We start from the raw sequence: 16,009 nt of genomic DNA, 5'->3' as shown, positions 1-16,009 counted from the left end.
CGCGTTTTTGTCCTGCGTGGGTTGGATCCAGAGCCCGTGGGATGCCCCGGGCAGCCGGGTGTCTGGACGAAGCCACGGCTGGATCTGCCTGAGCCCCGGGTGGGTTGCGTACACGGCCTCCGAGGGAAACGCTGCCAGCAACGTCCCCGGGAGCTGGCTCTGCCCCGAGTCTGGCGCCCAAGGCTTAACGAAGAGCATTGCAGCTCCACGAAGCCCTCCTGCTCCCCGGCTCCACATTTCGGAGGCAGGGAGGAGCCTTAGAGGGGAAGAGCTGGCTGCGTGAAACACCGTGTGCTCTCTGGGCTGGCGCTTGAGAAGGCTTAGGGGGGAAAAAAAAAAAAGTGTTTTTCTTTTGACTTGATCTCCCCCAAGCTGCAGCTTGCAGCCCATGAGCAGGCGGCAAGCGTTAGCCCAGCCCCGAGAGATGCCCCATTGCCTTCCAGACTGAGCCCAAATCTGGGCTCTGCTGGGTTCAGCAATGGGGCGACCACGGAAAAACTGCAAATCCTCGCACCGACCTGCAAGCGAGAAGGCGTGAGGAGCAGAGGGACCCGCGGGGCCGGCCCACGGGCGTCTCCCCGGCGCTCCGCAGCCAGCCTTCCCCCCGTGGGGCAGGGAGGGACGGGGCAGGCGTCGGAGCGGGTCCCCTGCAGCCCACCCAAGCTGTGCCGGAGCCCGTTTGAAGCTCAGGAGAACAAGGACCCATGAGCTCCTCCCTGAGATGTTGCTTCTCTGCTCCTCCTCCCAGAGACACTACTGCCTGGCTTCGTTTAGGAAAAGAATAAAGATGGATCAAATATGTTTTCTTTTTTTTTGCTGGAAGAGGTGTGTTGGGTGCTGCCTTCCCCTATTTTTGGAACGAGCCATCCTGATTAAAGCAGGGCTTTCCCCGGGCTGGGAACAGGGGGAAAAGGTCTGTGCAGGGACACCGGGTCCCCACCATTGGCACTGCCGTCTTCCCTCCCCAGCCCTCCACCCTGCCCTCCCTCCTCCGAGCCCCCGCGGCTGCCCGTTGCCTTGCCAAAGCCTTTTCATCCCGGTGGAAGCCCCCCCCTCCCCGCCACCCGCCATCATTCCCGGGTTTCGGGGAGGAGGGCCGAGCTGTGCATGTCCTCCTCCTCTCGGAAGTAGGCAGGTTTTCCCTGGGAGCTGGGGGACTGCTGTGCTTTCGCGGGGCAGTTGGCGACCATGTGGCTGATGCTCTGGCAGAAGTGGCATTTCTTGGGCTGCGGCGGGAGCTTGCACTCTTTGGCATGGTGGTCCAGCCCGCCGCAGTTGTAGCATCTGCGGGGTGGGGAGGAGAGAGATTCGAGGAGGAGAAATAAAACGAGGTGGGATGCTGCTGTGGCCATGCCGGGGACCCATCTGGCTTCACAGCCAGAGCTGGGCTTGAAACGGCCCGGCCGCTGCGGGGATGCGGGGGCGGATGGTGGCCCTGGGTTTGGTCCCCACAGAGCCCCAGCTCCAGCACGGCCAGTTTGGACCTGGCTCAGTGGTGCTGCTGGTACCCAGGAGATGGCAGCAAACCCCCGCACTGAAACCAAGCACTCGGGGACAAAAATCGGGGATCTCGGGGGGCTTCCACCCCTCTGGCTCCATCACGATTCTGGCTCCTGTGTCTGCAGACCCTGCACCCAGGGTTATGTGCTATGGACCAAAAGCCTACAACAGAGCAGGAAGGACTGACGGCCGCAGCCGGGAGAACGGCTGCAGGGACCGTGGCCATCGGCGTGGGGACAGCCCCAAACGTGGGGTCCCTCGCGGCCGTCCCCTTGCAGCACTCGTCCCCCAGGTGCCACCTTCGCACCAGAGCAGTGCGGGCAGAGGGAGCTGCCTCGTGTCCATTTTAACTCCTGCATCCCTCTAGGACAGCCGCAACCCTTTTCTCTTTCCTTTTCCTTCCCAACTCCTTTCCGACTCATTTTAAAACCCATTTGTGGGAACAGCCGGGTGGGGTGGGCAGCATCCGCTGGGAAAGCCGGGACGAGGCATCCCCGGGCAGCCAGGATGGAGAGGATGGGAGAGCAGAGGGGGGACGAAGGGCTGGCCAGAAACTTGCCCTGGGGCTGCCAGCCTCACCGTGGGAGACGCTGCCAGGACGTCCGGCCATTTCCTTCCCACAAGGAAGGGTTTCTCTTCGAGAAAATTACCCCAGCGCAGCGCGGCTCCCCCAGACGAGGGGAGCGGCCGCCCGGGGTGTCCCTGACCTCTGCCCTTTCGCTGCTGGGTTGCTGCCCTTTCCCCACCAAGCTGCATCTGCCACTCATTAACCGCCGAAGGAAGCCGCTTTCCCAGAGGAAGGGTCGCTGCCTGCCCCACCGGACCCGAGCCCGTCCCCATGCCGCAGGCAGGGTGCCAGGCAGCTCCTGGTGCCCGCAGGCGTCGGACCCTGCCCCGGATCAGGACCCGGCCGCCCCTTACCGGTCTCCTTTCGATCTGCGTTTCTGGAGGCTCTTGCCCTTGGGTCTCCTCTCGCTGCCGATGCAGAAGACGCCCCCCGGGCCGGTCACCCGGATGGACTCCAAACCTTTGGACGACTTCTTGAAGGTGAACTCGACAGCTTCGCCCTCCTTCAGGCTGCGGAAACCCTCCATGTGGAGCTTGCTCTGGGGGGGCACGGGGAAAGGACGGGGGTCAGCACCGAGCCGGGGTGTCTGCTGGGCACACGACAAGCCCCAGCCCAGCAAGCACCTCCCGTGGCACGAGAGCTGCCAGCGTCCCCCCGTGCCTGCCCCTTGGGAGGGGACGGACATCGGGGACCGAGCTCGACCAGGCACCTTCATCTCCCTGAAATCTCTGGAGCCCCGTCTGATAACACAGAGCCTTCAGTGAGCCGAGACACCCGGCCGAGTGGGGCTCGCTGGTTTGGCAAGCAAGAGCCGGCAGAGCCAGCTCTGACCCAAATTCCAGCAGTGTTTGCTGCAAAACACTGGCGCTCGGCACTGCAAAACAGCCCCCTTCTCCCACCCAGCCCCACGCTGGGGCGCGAGAGCTGCCCCTGCACCTCCCGACAGCCCGGGCTGGGGATGCTCGCAGGGAGACCCAAAACATCGTTTTAAAAAGACAAAAGGCTCTCGAGGCTTTGCAAAGGCACGTGCAGCCCCGCTCGCGGCGGGACCGCAGCAAGGCCAGGAGGCTGGAAGCTGGCGCTGCCGGCCCAGGGTCCCAGCCAGCCCCTGCCCTGCAGCCCCCTCGCTGCAGCTCGCCTCGGTTCAAGCCTTTTAAATGCCCCCAGTAATTAATTAAGCAGCCGTTTGGCCCCGGATCGTCACTGCTGGGGGCATCTCCTGTCCCTCCCAGGATTGCCACATCAGTCATCACCATGCAATCAAACTCGGGAGTTCAGACCCAGGCTGCGGAGGGGGGAGTGAGATGACAGAAAAATCCACCCCGCTTCCATGAGCTCCATCCATTTTAGCAGAACAAATTCATCAGGAGCCGAGACGGGCGATGCAGCCAACGTCTCCTGCCCCCCTGTGCCAGCAAGCGCTGCCGGGAGCGTCATCGCTGCCTGCTCCACGGGACCAGGACCGCCGTATCCCAGGCAGAGATTTGAGCAGGGCTTTCGCTCAACTTCGTTAGCGGAGCCCAAACGAGCGCGAGCAAAGAGTTAAGGGGGATTTGCTGGCAGAGGGAGGAGCAGCCCCAGTGGGCTGGGGATTCCCGGCAGAGCCGGCGCCAAGACCCTGCATTTATGAATGGAGCATCTCCCCCATTCATGGCCCGGCGAGTTCCCTTCACGTGGGCCACGGCCGCCCATTCTTCCCGCACCGAGCCTCTGTGGGCACGCTGCCTGGGGACGAGCAGGCCCGGCCGGTTCCCCTCTCCCTTCCCATCTTCCACCCCCAGATCTCCCCAGGACCCACGTGGAATCACCCCACATAAAAGCAGAGAGGGAAGAAATGGAGTTGTTGGGGTTTAGGATTGAATTTTTTTCGGTGGGGTCTTGCAAGAGCCACGTGTGTCCGTGGGCACACGAGGGAAGTGGGAATGCGGCAGAGCTCGAGGCTCAGCCCTCGAGGCGCCTTTTTCTGCTGCTTTTCCCCCCCTTCTGTGTCTGGGGCCCAGCTCCGGGTGGGAGAGACCCCATGGGCTGGGCCCAGTCGCCCCACCTGTCCGGTCCACGTGCCCGCTGGGACAGGGCCCAGGGCGATCTGGATGGGATTGCCAGAAACCTTTGCTCTCTGACCTGCTCTTGCTCCCAGAAAGGAGAGCCAAACCACGAGCTACAAGGTCCCCAGCGACAAGGAGGACGCAACAGGAGCTCAGCAGCAACCTCTGCCCATCCAGGGCTGCTCCGGGCAGTCCCGTCACCACGTACCACTGCCAAACACCCTGCCACGCTCGGCGCAACAGGCAGACACGGCTCCCCAACCCCAGCTCCGCTTTCCCCCGGTGCTGGGCGCTGCTGCGAGGACGCTGAGCATCACTGGGAGGACAGTGAGCATCGCCCAAGCAGGAGCTCTGTGTCCAAAGCAGCTGCCAGCACAACACAGGAGGTGCCCGGCTCAGCCTGAGCACCTCGGGGTTGGCCACCAGCCCTGCCCCATCCGTGCCGCCCCACCGGCCCCCTCAGAGCCCCCGTGCGAGGTGGTTTGGGCAACGGGGGCTGCCACGGACAGCAAATTTGCCCCACTCCAGCAGCAGCCGCAGCGTTTTGGGGCGAGGAGGAGCTGAGCAGCACTCTGTGGCGAGCATCCCTCCACGGCGCAGGAGGCAGCTCCGGAGGCTGGGGGACGAGAGCCAGCCGCCTCCCGCGGATCCGTACCGGGGGCTTACAGCCCCGGCCGGCCCAGCTGTGTTTGCTCTGCGGAGATGAAAACTCCCAGGCGCTCGGCCCCAAGCTTCGGGACAAAGCCGCGCCGTGGCAGGGCCGACGCCAGCGCCCAAGCTGGGCCCCCCCAGCTCAGCCCACGCCTCGGGCACCATCACGCGCGGGCAGCCAAGCTGCTGTGCGCCCCGTGCCGGGGGTCCAGCTCCTTCCCCCCGCGGGCCGTCCGTCAGCCCCACTTTGAGGAAGAGGAGGGCTGGGGCAGAAGCTGCCGCAACATGACGGGGGAAGCGATTTATTTTCCAGGAGCGGGCGAGGATGACAACGGCCCCCCCGGCCCCCTCCGCCAAAAGGCCAAAGGAAACGCCCTCTCCCCGGGGAAGGAGAGGGGGGCAGCGGCCGGGGCACCCCAGCTCTCCCCCCGCCGCAGCCTTTTGATGTGAGCTGCAGAGTGGCTGGTGGTCCCTGCGCATCCCCCCTGCCCCCTTCCCAAAACACACACATTGCTGGCATTCCTCTGTTATCAGATAGGTAATCAAACTGCAGCCCATTGAATTAGCTGCATACCTCCTGCATCTGAAAGGAAGGGGCCCAGAGCCCCTGTCCCACACCACACACAAAGCCGGAGCCTTCCCAGGCCTCCGCACCCCCCCCAAAATAAAGAGAGGAAGGGGGGGATTGGAGTGAGCCGGGGATGCTGGGGATGCGGGGGAGCGCAGGGGAGGGCCAGGGCCGGGAGCCACCGGCCAGCGAGAACAAAGGGCCGGCGGCGGCCGCGCTCCCGCTGCCCAAATTCCAGGAGTTCCAGGCCACGGCGGGGGGAGGAAGGGTGGCCGGCATGGCCGGGCCCCTCTGACCCCCGCAGCCCCTCCGCGCATCAGCCCCGCGCCCAGCTTGGCCGCTGCAGCAGAGCCGGGCCTCGCCCGTCGGGTGCTGGGCTGTGGGGTCTGGGTGCCGCGGCGGAGCTGAGGGGTCGGTCCCGGGGGGATGGGTTTGGTGCGGGGGGTGTAGGGCGACCCTGGGCTCGGGATCACAAAGCATTGCCATCCTCATAATAAAACTGTTTTAAAGCATAGCCTAGCGCAAGGATTTCACTTGTCATCATTATGGTCCAGAGTTAACCAGCAGGACAAGGAACAGAAGCAGAGCTGGCATCGCTTCACCCAGCTCTCTGCGGCCCCCCCGGGCACCCCTTCGCCAGGCGTCACAGCGGCACCTCTCTGCTTTTCCACCGGTCCCTCCAGCTCTGCGGTTATTTACGGCAGACAAAGAGCAGCACATGAGCGGCCGAGCGCTGCCCACCGCCCCCACGGCGCTGGGTGTCCCCCACCCTCACCCGTTCCCCCTTCCCCACCTGCACGTGGGTGCCTCCATCCCTCCTCTCCCTCCCACCCAGCAAAGCCCTCATCGCAGATCCCAGCGTCAGAGCTGCTTCCCCTCCTGTGGGGTGGCACCGCGGAGCGCCCCAAATCCGGCGGCTGCTCCCCAAACCACCGGGCTCCGGTTCGCCCCCGCGCCACCGGGCTCCGGAGGGGCTCGGCCAGCCCCAGGGTCACCATTGTCCCCGCGGCCTCCCCAGCGCGGCACAAGGGGACGTTTATTCCCAGCCAGCCCTGGCCACTCAATCAAACCATCTTTGTGTCCGGAGGGGCCTGGGGCGGAGCGGCCGCTGCACCTCGCCTCTTCCCAGCGCGGGAGTGTGGCAGCCGTTTAAACTTAAATCCCTCGGGAAAAAGGCTGGGTTGGGATGCTGGGTTCAGAGCGGCTGCAGGAACGCGAGCGGCGGTGCCGAGCTGTGCCGGGGTACGGCCAGGCCGTGCCCAGAGCATTTTTGGCAGCCCAACACCACCGCATCCACTGCCTGTGCCTCAGTTTCCCCCACTCCACAGAGGTGAAGCAGCTGATGGGGGCCAGGGAAGACGGACGCCCCCGCAGGTCCCGGCACTGAGCCCCCAGAGGGTCGCTGCGCCCTCACTGTACCCCACCCTCGCCCGCAGGCTGGGGGCACCCTGTGGTCCCCTCTGCTCAGCCTGCACCCACAACGGTGCCCAGGGCACCCCAGCCACCCTGCTGCCCCACTCACCTCTGCACCCCTCTGTCCCCCAGAGCCGCAGCGTCCCCGTCCCCCCAAATCCCTTAGTTTGTGCCAGCCAGCCCCACGCCACTGCGGTCGATGCAGCAGCCAGCCTGGCCAGGGTGCAGGGCAGCCCGCAGAGCCCCGGCCACCTTTGCCCCGCCACAACCCCCAGGACCCATCCCGGGGGGACGCAGGTCCCCAGGAGAGCAGCCCCAGCCCCCCCCGGCCCTGCAGGGCTCAGGCTTGGCACAGCCGGTGCAGAGCAGCCCCCTCCTCGGCTCCTGCGCCAGGAATGAGTCGGTGTGCGGGGGGCTGATGCTCGCCCCATTTTTTGGGGCATGGCTCCGATTGCCACCGGGCGATGCCATCGCCATCCCGCGGGGACGGGGCGGCCTCAGCCCAGCTCCGAGCCCTGCTGCAGCAGAGCAGGTCTCCTCTTGCCAACCAGAGCAGATTTCGGCTGGGTCAGACTCTGCTGACGCGGAGCAGTGGCCCAAGCTGCCGTGCAGCAGCAGGGCCAGCTCGGCTCCCCACCGCCAGCCACGAGGCCAGCAGGGAAACGTCCCTTTGCCTTCACAGCCCGCGCCTGGATCCGTCCCCGAGCAAAGCCCTTCCCTCTCCCCAAACCACGCAGTGAATCTTCTCCCGGTGCCGGCGGCTCAAGCGCTGGGGGACCGCGCTGCTGCTGGTTTTGGGCTCGTGCGCGTACGGCTCAGCGCAGGAATCGCCCCGCGGCCCCTTCCTGCGGCTCAGCCCCCGCGCAAGCGGCCGGTGGGCGCTGCTGGGGCAGGGGGTCCTCGCTCAGCGCAGAGATAGAGGGTGATGCCTGCGGGAGCCCGCTGGGGAGAGCACGGGGGGGGTTAACCAAACATTGCCAGGGCTTTCCAGTCTCTCCCTACTGTCACCTGGAGCAATACCCCCAAGGATTTTTTCCCAATTCAAGTAAAACCAAAATAAAGCCACTTTCCTGCCAAAGTAACTACGCTTGCTCTTAATTTTCCACCGTAAGCTAGCAACATTAAACACCAGATACTAATTCTGGGGGAAAAAAGTATCCACCGAGGAGTTTAATCCATCAGCTGCCTGCCCTAAATCCACACCTTCCGCTGTATTTTCCCCACCCTGCGGGTGCCGAAGCCTCCCGCGCGTCCCAGGAGGCAGCTCATTAGGGTTAGCTGCTGCCTATTAATTTCATACTCCCATGGCAAAGCAGGGGCACGGCCGGGAGCAGCAGTGTCCCTGCCACCGCTGATTTCAGCTTCATCCCGCTTATTCTTAGGGCCAAGTAAATCGGGGAAAGGAGACACCGGAGCTGGGGGCGGCAGGGCAAGGGGCTCCATCCCAGCCCGCCCCGGCCCCGACCGGAGCAATCCCATTCATTTGGGCCATTTTATCTGGAGACCATTGAAGGGTGTTTTCTCTCCCTGCCCCTCGCCCTGGGCTGAGAGGGGGAGCTGGGGGAAGGGATGTGCCTGCAGCCATCAGTTAATCTTTAGACAGAGACAGGAGGCTTTTTTTGTGCGCGTCCTGAGGGAGTTTCAGGGGTGGAATAAAGCCGCTCTCTTTCCCTGTTTGCCATCAGGACCTGGCGCACAAGCTGGGCGATACAATTTTATTCCGATAGTTATTTAAAAACAACAACAACAACAAAGAAATTGCTCCTACCCGTCTCCCCCGAAAGCAGGGATGCCGGCCTGCGTTTCCACCCCAGGGGCTGGCGTAACCCCGGTGCTCCTGGCTCTGCAGCCACCCACGCCGGCGCCCCGGGGTGCCCACCCAGCGCTGCGGGGTGACCCTGCTCCCGGCGAGCACAGGCAGGAGCGATGCACGTGAGAAAGCAGAAAAAGTGAGATATTAAACGTGTCCCGTGCCTCTGCGAGCACCACGGGTCCAACGCGCCGCCTAACTCAAACCCCGCTCGGAGCGGGTTCCCCCTTCCCCTCGCTGCCACCCCAGCTCTGCACAAACCGAATCCCCCGGCCGGACCCTGCCCATCGCCCCAGCCCCGGGGGACCCCGCGGAAGGCTGGACCCTGCTCCCCGGCGGAGAAATCCTCCCTTGTGCCCCTGCCTTTGCTCTCCTGCGCCATCAGGGATAGAGCTGCCTCGAACACGTGCTTTTTTAAGGCCTCACGTCACGCTCGCACCTTGGCTGGCTCCGTCCCTGGCTGCGTGCGGGGGGACAGCACGAGTGCAGGCGGGCCACAGCCCAGATCGGCTCAGCCGAAACCCATGGCCCAACGGCAGCCGTCACCCCGCTCCGCGCCGTCCCCTGCCCGGCTGAGCGGGGATGGAGCCCCTCCGCCAACCCCGACCCCAGGAGGCTCCCGGGGACGGCAGCACCCAGGGGACCGCAGGGGGACTGAAGCCCCTCTGGTGGCCACGCTGCCCTGGGCACTCGGGCAGGACAGGAGTGCCACATCCCCGCCCCAGCGGGTCTAACCACGGGCACAGCCTTACATCCCCACAAGGACACGTGGGACCATGTCACCGAGATGCCACTGAGATGCCACTGAGATGCCACCAAACACCCTGCGGCCGCAGCAGCCGCGGGGTCGCAGCGGTGCACAGAAGCTCTCCTTGCCAAAATCAAGAGAAGGAACAAAAAATAAACCCCGAAACAACAGCTACCATTGCCTTCGTCAGGGCTTTAGACCCGTTGGCTTGGAGAAACGCTCGGCGATGGCAGAGCCGAGCTGCGCGGAGCGGCGGCCCCCAGGGCCTGGCAGCCGCAGCCCCTTCCCCTCCTCTCAGCCAGGGCGAGCGGGGGTTTGCGTGGGCTGCAAACCCCAGCCCTGCCGGGGCCTCGCTCCTCCTGCTCCGGCCAGCGGCTCTGAGCCCTGGGGCCACCGGGGGCCCAGATTTTGTCCTCTCCCTTTCCAGGTTTCCCCACACTCCTGTAAGTGATGCCCAGAGCCACGGTGCGAGCCCAGGAGCCACATCCCCGGGGACCACCACAGCTTTGGGGTCTTCCCCAGCACCAGGCTGGCTTCTGCTGCCTCGAGACCCCCACCCTTTCACGGGTGCTGCTCGGCCCTCGGCCTCCCCGGGAGGACCTGCTCCGCTCCTCCCTGTTCATCCCCCGTCTCCTCACAGCCCCCAGATGAATCCATCTCCAGTGTCCAGGGGAGGCATTTGAACCCAAATGCCTCATTTGGAGCTCACAATGCGGGGCAAGGCAGCCCCGAGGAGCCCTGTTAGTCTCCTGTCCTGCCGAGATTTTAATCTCTTTGTGATCAGATAAAGGGAGAGGGAGATGGAGAGGCGCTCCCCGCAGAGAAGGGCCATTCAGACCTGGTTCCTGTAATAAAGTGATTTAATAGATCTAAAGAGGCCAATTCCCTTCTTTCTCCCACAATTACTTCCTGTGGGTCATCATTCACATATGTAAATGAAGAGGGGAAGGAGCAGGTTATGGGGGGCTCTGGGGTGTTAAACCCCGACGGCTGGTTTGGGGAACCTGTGTGGCGGTGGGTGCTGCGCCCAGCACCCGGAGCCCTCACCCCGAGCCCTGTGTGTTGTCCCCCCCGGCCAGCGCTGGCTTTTGCCCTCCTAGGCCTGACTCCCTGCCCGGGAACGGAGCCCGCTGCGGCCCTCGGGCAGCGCCGGGTGCTGGGCTGGGGCGAGCAGCGGCAGAAGGGCCTGCTGTCCCACCAGCACCCGAAAGCAGCGAGGCCAGGGTGGGAGCCTGAGCTTGGTCCCTCTGCGAGGAGGGGCTGGAGCCGGGATGCTGCGCGGTGGGAGAGCGGCCGGCATCAGCCCCGGCTGTTTCACGGCAGGCGAGCAGCGACCTTGTGCCGCAGCGAGCAGGGCAGGAGGCGAAGGCCGGCCTGGAGGAGAAAGGCTCAACATCAGCCCGAAGCCACCCTGCTTCTGGTGGCCAAAGCCCCACGCTGGGAGCGCCCTGCCCTTCGCTGCGGCGGGGGAACCACGCACACGCTGCCCCTCTGCTACCCAAAATAACCCGCTTTTGCCCCGCGTCCACCGTATTGCCCAACGCAGCAAACCCTGCACATGGGACCCCGTGGCTCCCCCAGCCCCGGAAAATGGGGGACACCGGGAGGCCGCACCTCTCCCCGGGCGGAGGGATGCTCCCGGCAGAGACACCCCAGCTAATTCTCCTTTCCTGCAGGAATGTGAGCAAGAGCAATCAGGAAACCAGACTGTCTGGGGGCAATAAAGCCCCAGGAGCAGGGAGGGAGGGCGGGAGGCTTCCCCCCATGGGCACTGGGTCCCGCTGTGCTACAGCGAGATGCAAAGAGCCATTTGCTCTCTGAGAGCACCAGGATCTCGGTTTTTCCCCGGCTAAATCAGCCCAGGGAGCCCTCGCCTCCAACCCCAGCCGTGTTGCTGGCCCGGGATGGTAGCTTCTACCAAGGCGCTTTCACCACGCCGCAGCTGGAGAAGGGATTTGCCTCTCCCTTGGGCACCGTTCCCTCGCCAAACCGCCGTAGCCCTGCCTGCAGGAGCCGCTGCCTCATGGGAAGGGGGCGGGGGACCCCCGGGGGCCCCCAGCCCCAGGAGCCCAGTCCTGTACCCCCAGCCCGTCAGCGGGCCGCGGGACAGACCCGGGGGGGGGATTTGGGGCCATGGAGAGCAGCAGCCGCTGAAGCCGGCGGGTCCAGGGGCTCCCTGGAGCCAGCACCATCGCGCTGCCTCGGCCCAGATCTCCCGCGGCTGCTCCCCCCCGTGCCCACAGAACCCCTCGTGTTTGCTCCAGAGGTGCCCGAGCCCCCTTCGCTCGCCCTCGCTTTGCTCCCCGGCCCCGACGGCCACTGCTTGCCCGGGGCTCGGGGCCGTGCTCATCACAGACCCCTTTCCACGCGGGCCGGTGCCGAGCCCCACGTCCCCCTCCCGGCGCTGGCCCCGATTTGGGCACCATCTCCCAGCCCACTCCCCCAGCCCCTAAGCGGGGTCCCCCATGGGCCGGGGGGGCCCAAGCAGCCGCAGCCCCGAATCCACGACTTCCCTCGGCGCAGGACCACCGACACGCGTGGGGCTCCCCCGCAGCGAGGTGCGCGCGGGTCAAATCCGGACGCGCGACTGTCACCGTCGTACGGGGCCACAGCGGCTCGTACGCGACCCCGCACGCCTTCGGGCCAGCCGCAGCCCCGGCGAGGGGCCCGGGCAGAGATGCCCCCGGACGGGCCACCCGCCGGGGAAAGCCCCATCCCGCCCCCCCGCCTGGCCCGGGGCTCGCAGGAGCCCGCACCGGGGGACACCGGCTCTTCCCCGGGTCCCTGCGCCGGCCGAGCAGCGTCCCCGCTCCGGCCCGTCCCGCCCGGCCCCGCGGGCACCTGCTGCCCCGGCCCGGGGCTCCCCAGGGGCCCGCGGCGAGAAAACGCAGCCGCTCGGGGCTCGGCTTACGGGGTCGGTCCCGGAGAGGAGCCCCGGGCCGCGGCGGGGCGAGCGGCTCTGCCCGCCCCTCGCCGCGCTCCGCGGAAAGGCGCCCGGGGGAGCCCGGTGCGGCGGGATGCGGGGCCGGGCCGGGCCGGGGGTCCCCATCCCGCCTCGCCTCCTCCGGGGGTGCCAGGGGCTGCACCCCCTTCCCTGCCCAGGGCCCCCCGCGGGAGCCGGCCCCGTACCTGGTGCACGAAGACATCGACGGGCGAGTCCAGCGTCGCGCCGCCCTTGGCGGTCATGGAGAGGAAGCCGAAGCCCATGCGGACGTTGAACCACTTACAGATGCCGGAGCCGTGCAGCGGCTGGGGCTCGTTCTCGGCCTTGGGCGAGTCTCCGGCCGGCTCCTCGCCCGGCTTCGCACCTGGGGAGAGACCCACGGAGCCGCTGAGCCGGGGGAGCCGCGGTGCCCCGGCCCAGCCGCCCCGCAGCCAGCCGGGCAGCCGGCCGCAGGAGCCCCAGACCCTGCTCGGCTTCCCCGGGCTGGGAAAGGCACAAGAAAAACCCCAAACAAACCCAAACCACCTCCAAAAATAAAAGAACCCCAAAGGGAGCGGCAGCTCTGCCTCCACGTGTGCGTGGGGGCACCCCGGGCGCGGGGGAGCGAAGGCAGCTCCCGGCGGCACGGCCCGGGCGGGGCGCGGGGTGGGGGCCCTAAATCCGTTCTCCCCTCAAAAACGGTAAAAACGAAAAAAAACCACCCACAACCAAAAAACCAAAACCCAAACCGAAAAAACAAACAAAAAAGCCGAAAATTAAAGAAAATATAAAAAAACAGAAAAAAGTGAAAATCTCCCCCAAAATACCAACCCGCGATCCCCCTGCCCCCAGCGGGCCACGCAGGGGGGAGCCTCTCCCCCGCCGCCAGCATCCCCCCGCCGCACGGGCCCCCCCCGCAGCCGCCACCGGCCCCAAACTTCGGGGCCCATCCTGGGGCTGGGGGCGGGAGGAAAAACCCCGGCGACCCCCGAGCTGCGGCGGGGAGCGGGGCCGCGCCGGGCCGGGCCGCGCTGCCGGGGCGCAGCGGGGCTGGGGGGGCCCGCGCCCCCCGGCCGGGCTCGGCCGCCGTTATTAATAATCGCGGAGCCCAGGCGGGCTGCGACAATAATATAACTTAACCTGCGAACTGCTGGTTGGAAACAGACCCCATCCCGACACTCGCTTGCAAATTCCGAGTTGTGGCTGTTACCGCCTCCTCCCTCCTCCTCCTCGGCCAGCTTTGAGGGTATCGGCCAGCCAAAAAAAAAAAAAAAAAAAGGAAAAAGGAAAAAAAAAAAAAAAGAAACCCGACCAACAAAACTCAACAAAAAACCCCGGCTTAGACCCCGCCGGGAGGGAGCCGGGAGAGGTTTGACTCCATCTTCGCTCCAACAATAGGGGTGGGAGGGGGCGGGAGGGTTTTTTCAAAGGCTCCCAAATTCTCGCAGACAATAGCGGCCCCCGCGCCCCCGCCCCCCCGGCCCGGACCCCCCCGCGGGGCCCCGCTCCGCCGTCCCGCCCCCACGCGAGCCCGATTAACCCCCCCGGGCGGCGGCGCGTTCCGGGGGGACGGGGGGTCCGGGGGTGCCCCCGGGAGAGGGCACCTGTCCGGGGAGGGCGCGGCCCCGGGGGGACCCCGCGCTGCGGGGAGCTTCCACGTCGCTTCTCCGCGCCCCCCCCGCTCCTCCCCCCGAGCGGAGCCACCTGCGAGCCACGGCCGCCTTCCCCGGGACACGGCGGGGGGGGGGGTCCGGGACTGGGGCACCGGGGGGCGGGGAGGGCCGGTTCTCCGGGACACCGGGGTCTCCCTGCGCCCACGGCCCCGTCCCCGTGTCCCGCGAGTGGGGCGTGCACCCCCGCGGCCCCGCGACCCCCGGGGCCGTGCGCTCCCCCGGGCCGTGCCGCCCCCCCGGGGCCGTGCGCTCCCCCGGGCCGTGCGCTCCCCCGGGCCGTGCCGCCCCCCCGGGGCCGTGCGCTCCCCCGGGGCCGTGCCGCCCCCCCGGGGCCGTGCCGCCCCGCCGGGGCCGTGCGCTCCCCCGGGCCGTGCCCCCCCGTGGCCGTGCCGCCCCCCCGGGGCCGTGCGCTCCCCCGGGGCCGTGCCCCCCGTCCCGGCGGCACAGGCCGCCCTCCCGCCGGCGGGGGCGCGGTGCGGGGGCGGCGCGGCGGGGGCGGGGGCCGGTGGCCCCCCGGGCCGGGCGAGGACAAAGGGCGAGTGACCAGCGGCTCCATTTCCGGCGCGGACAATGCCCCGCTGCCGCCCCGGCCGCGGGGGCACAGCGCCGCCCGCCGCCCCTCCCGGGCGCTGTGGGGAGGCCGGGGCCCGGGCCCCGCGGCGGGGGAAGCCGGCGGCGGCCCCGGCCCCGCCGCAGGGGGAGCCCCGGGGGCCCCTTCGCGCCCAGCGCCGCCGCCCCCCCGGGACTCGGCCCCCGCGGTAGCGGGGCGGGGGGCACCGTGCGGCGGCGGGGGAGCCCCCGGCCCCGCGCTGCCGGCAAAACCCCGCGGGGGGGGGGGGGGGACACGGGACGGGACCCCGAGCGATCGCCCCCAGCCCCGGGCCGCCGGCGCTGGCCGCGGTGCTGAACGGCGCCGGCCCTGTCCAGGGTCCTGCGCGGCCGCCGGGCGGCTGCCTTCCTCCTCCTCCTCCTGCCCTTCCTCCTCCTCCTGCCCTTCCTCCTCCTCCTGCCCTTCCTCCTCCTCCTGCCCTTCCTCCTCCTCCTCCTGCCCTTCCTCCTCCTCCTCCTGCCTTTCCTCCTGCCTTCCTCCTCCTCCTGCCCTGCCTTCCTCCTCCTCCTGCCCCGTACACCCCCCGCCCTCCACCGAGGCCACCCCCACCCGCGTTGCCCCTTCTCCGCAGAGCCGGGCAGCCCCGCCGGAATCCCACCCGCGGGGCTGGGGGGACGGCAGAGGAGGAGGAGGAGGAGGAGGAAGGTGGGCACCCCGGGGCAGGGAGAGGGTGAGCCTTCGGGAGGAGGCGGCCGGGGCTGGGGCAGAGCTGCCCCCCCCCGGCCGGGCCCTGCCGGCTCCCGCAGCGCCGGTGAGCCGGGGGCCCACGGGACACGGGTGGAGCGGGAGGTGCCCGCCACCCCCCCGCAGCAGCCGTAATAATTCCACGATGCTCATAAGGTGTCACCTCGTCTTTACGCGGTTTTAATGGGGATAGACAGGGCGGGGGGAGGAAACTCCACGAGTGCCTTGGTCACCTCAGTCTTGAGCCGCGTCCCCAAAGGCAACGAGCAGCCCCTCGGCGGCGACCGCAGGAGAGCGGAGTCCGGCCGGGTGCCTCCCGATCCCCACTCCCACCCGCGACCAGGCTGCGGCAGCCGGCGGGGCTCCCTGCCCGGGCTCTGGCGGGGACGCCGGGCTGGGCATGGTCTTGGCAAGTGGGGAGCCACGATGCATGTCCACGCTGGCTCGCCTTCACGCTCCCCTCTCCCTGCCGGCACCCACGGCCGGCCCGGGTGGGGGGATCTGCTGTGGGACCGTCGTGGCGGCTGCGGGAGCCGGGGTGCAGTGGGCACCCTCTCCCAGCCAGCCAGGGCCAGCCCGTGGGTTGTGTTCGTTCTCATTCTCCTGTTTGCGGGATAATTGGGGTGAGAGGAAAGAAGGGGATAAAAAAAAAACCCCTAAGACTTGCGGGAGACCTGTCCGTGTGGCTCCGTTCCTCTCGGCTCATCCCTCCTTCCAGCCCATCTCCTTCCCCGCTCCCCGTCTTTCGCCCAGTGCTTGGGGAGCGCAGAGCCGCCTGCCTGCGCGTTTCGCTCCTGCGCTTCCGCAAAAAAAGCC

At 67.5% G+C, this 16,009-nt stretch overlaps 1 protein-coding gene across 1 annotated transcript; it reads right to left on the bottom strand.

Moving 5' to 3' along the window:
* Positions 1–1,070: 1,070 nt before the first annotated feature.
* On the bottom strand, positions 1,071–13,397 carry LIN28A (lin-28 homolog A; the record flags this gene model as incomplete). Its single annotated transcript, XM_082329626.1, has 4 exons — positions 1,071–1,284; positions 2,422–2,606; positions 12,433–12,611; positions 13,367–13,397. 4 exons carry the CDS (start codon positions 13,395–13,397, stop codon positions 1,071–1,073), a joined length of 609 nt encoding a protein of 202 aa, XP_082185752.1.
* Between the last annotated feature and the right edge of the window lie 2,612 nt (positions 13,398–16,009).

Source organism: Platalea leucorodia (genome assembly GCF_965183815.1).
Source record: "Platalea leucorodia genome assembly, chromosome: 18".
Taxonomy (NCBI): domain Eukaryota; kingdom Metazoa; phylum Chordata; class Aves; order Pelecaniformes; family Threskiornithidae; genus Platalea; species Platalea leucorodia.
This window is presented reverse-complemented; position numbering and strand designations above follow the sequence as displayed.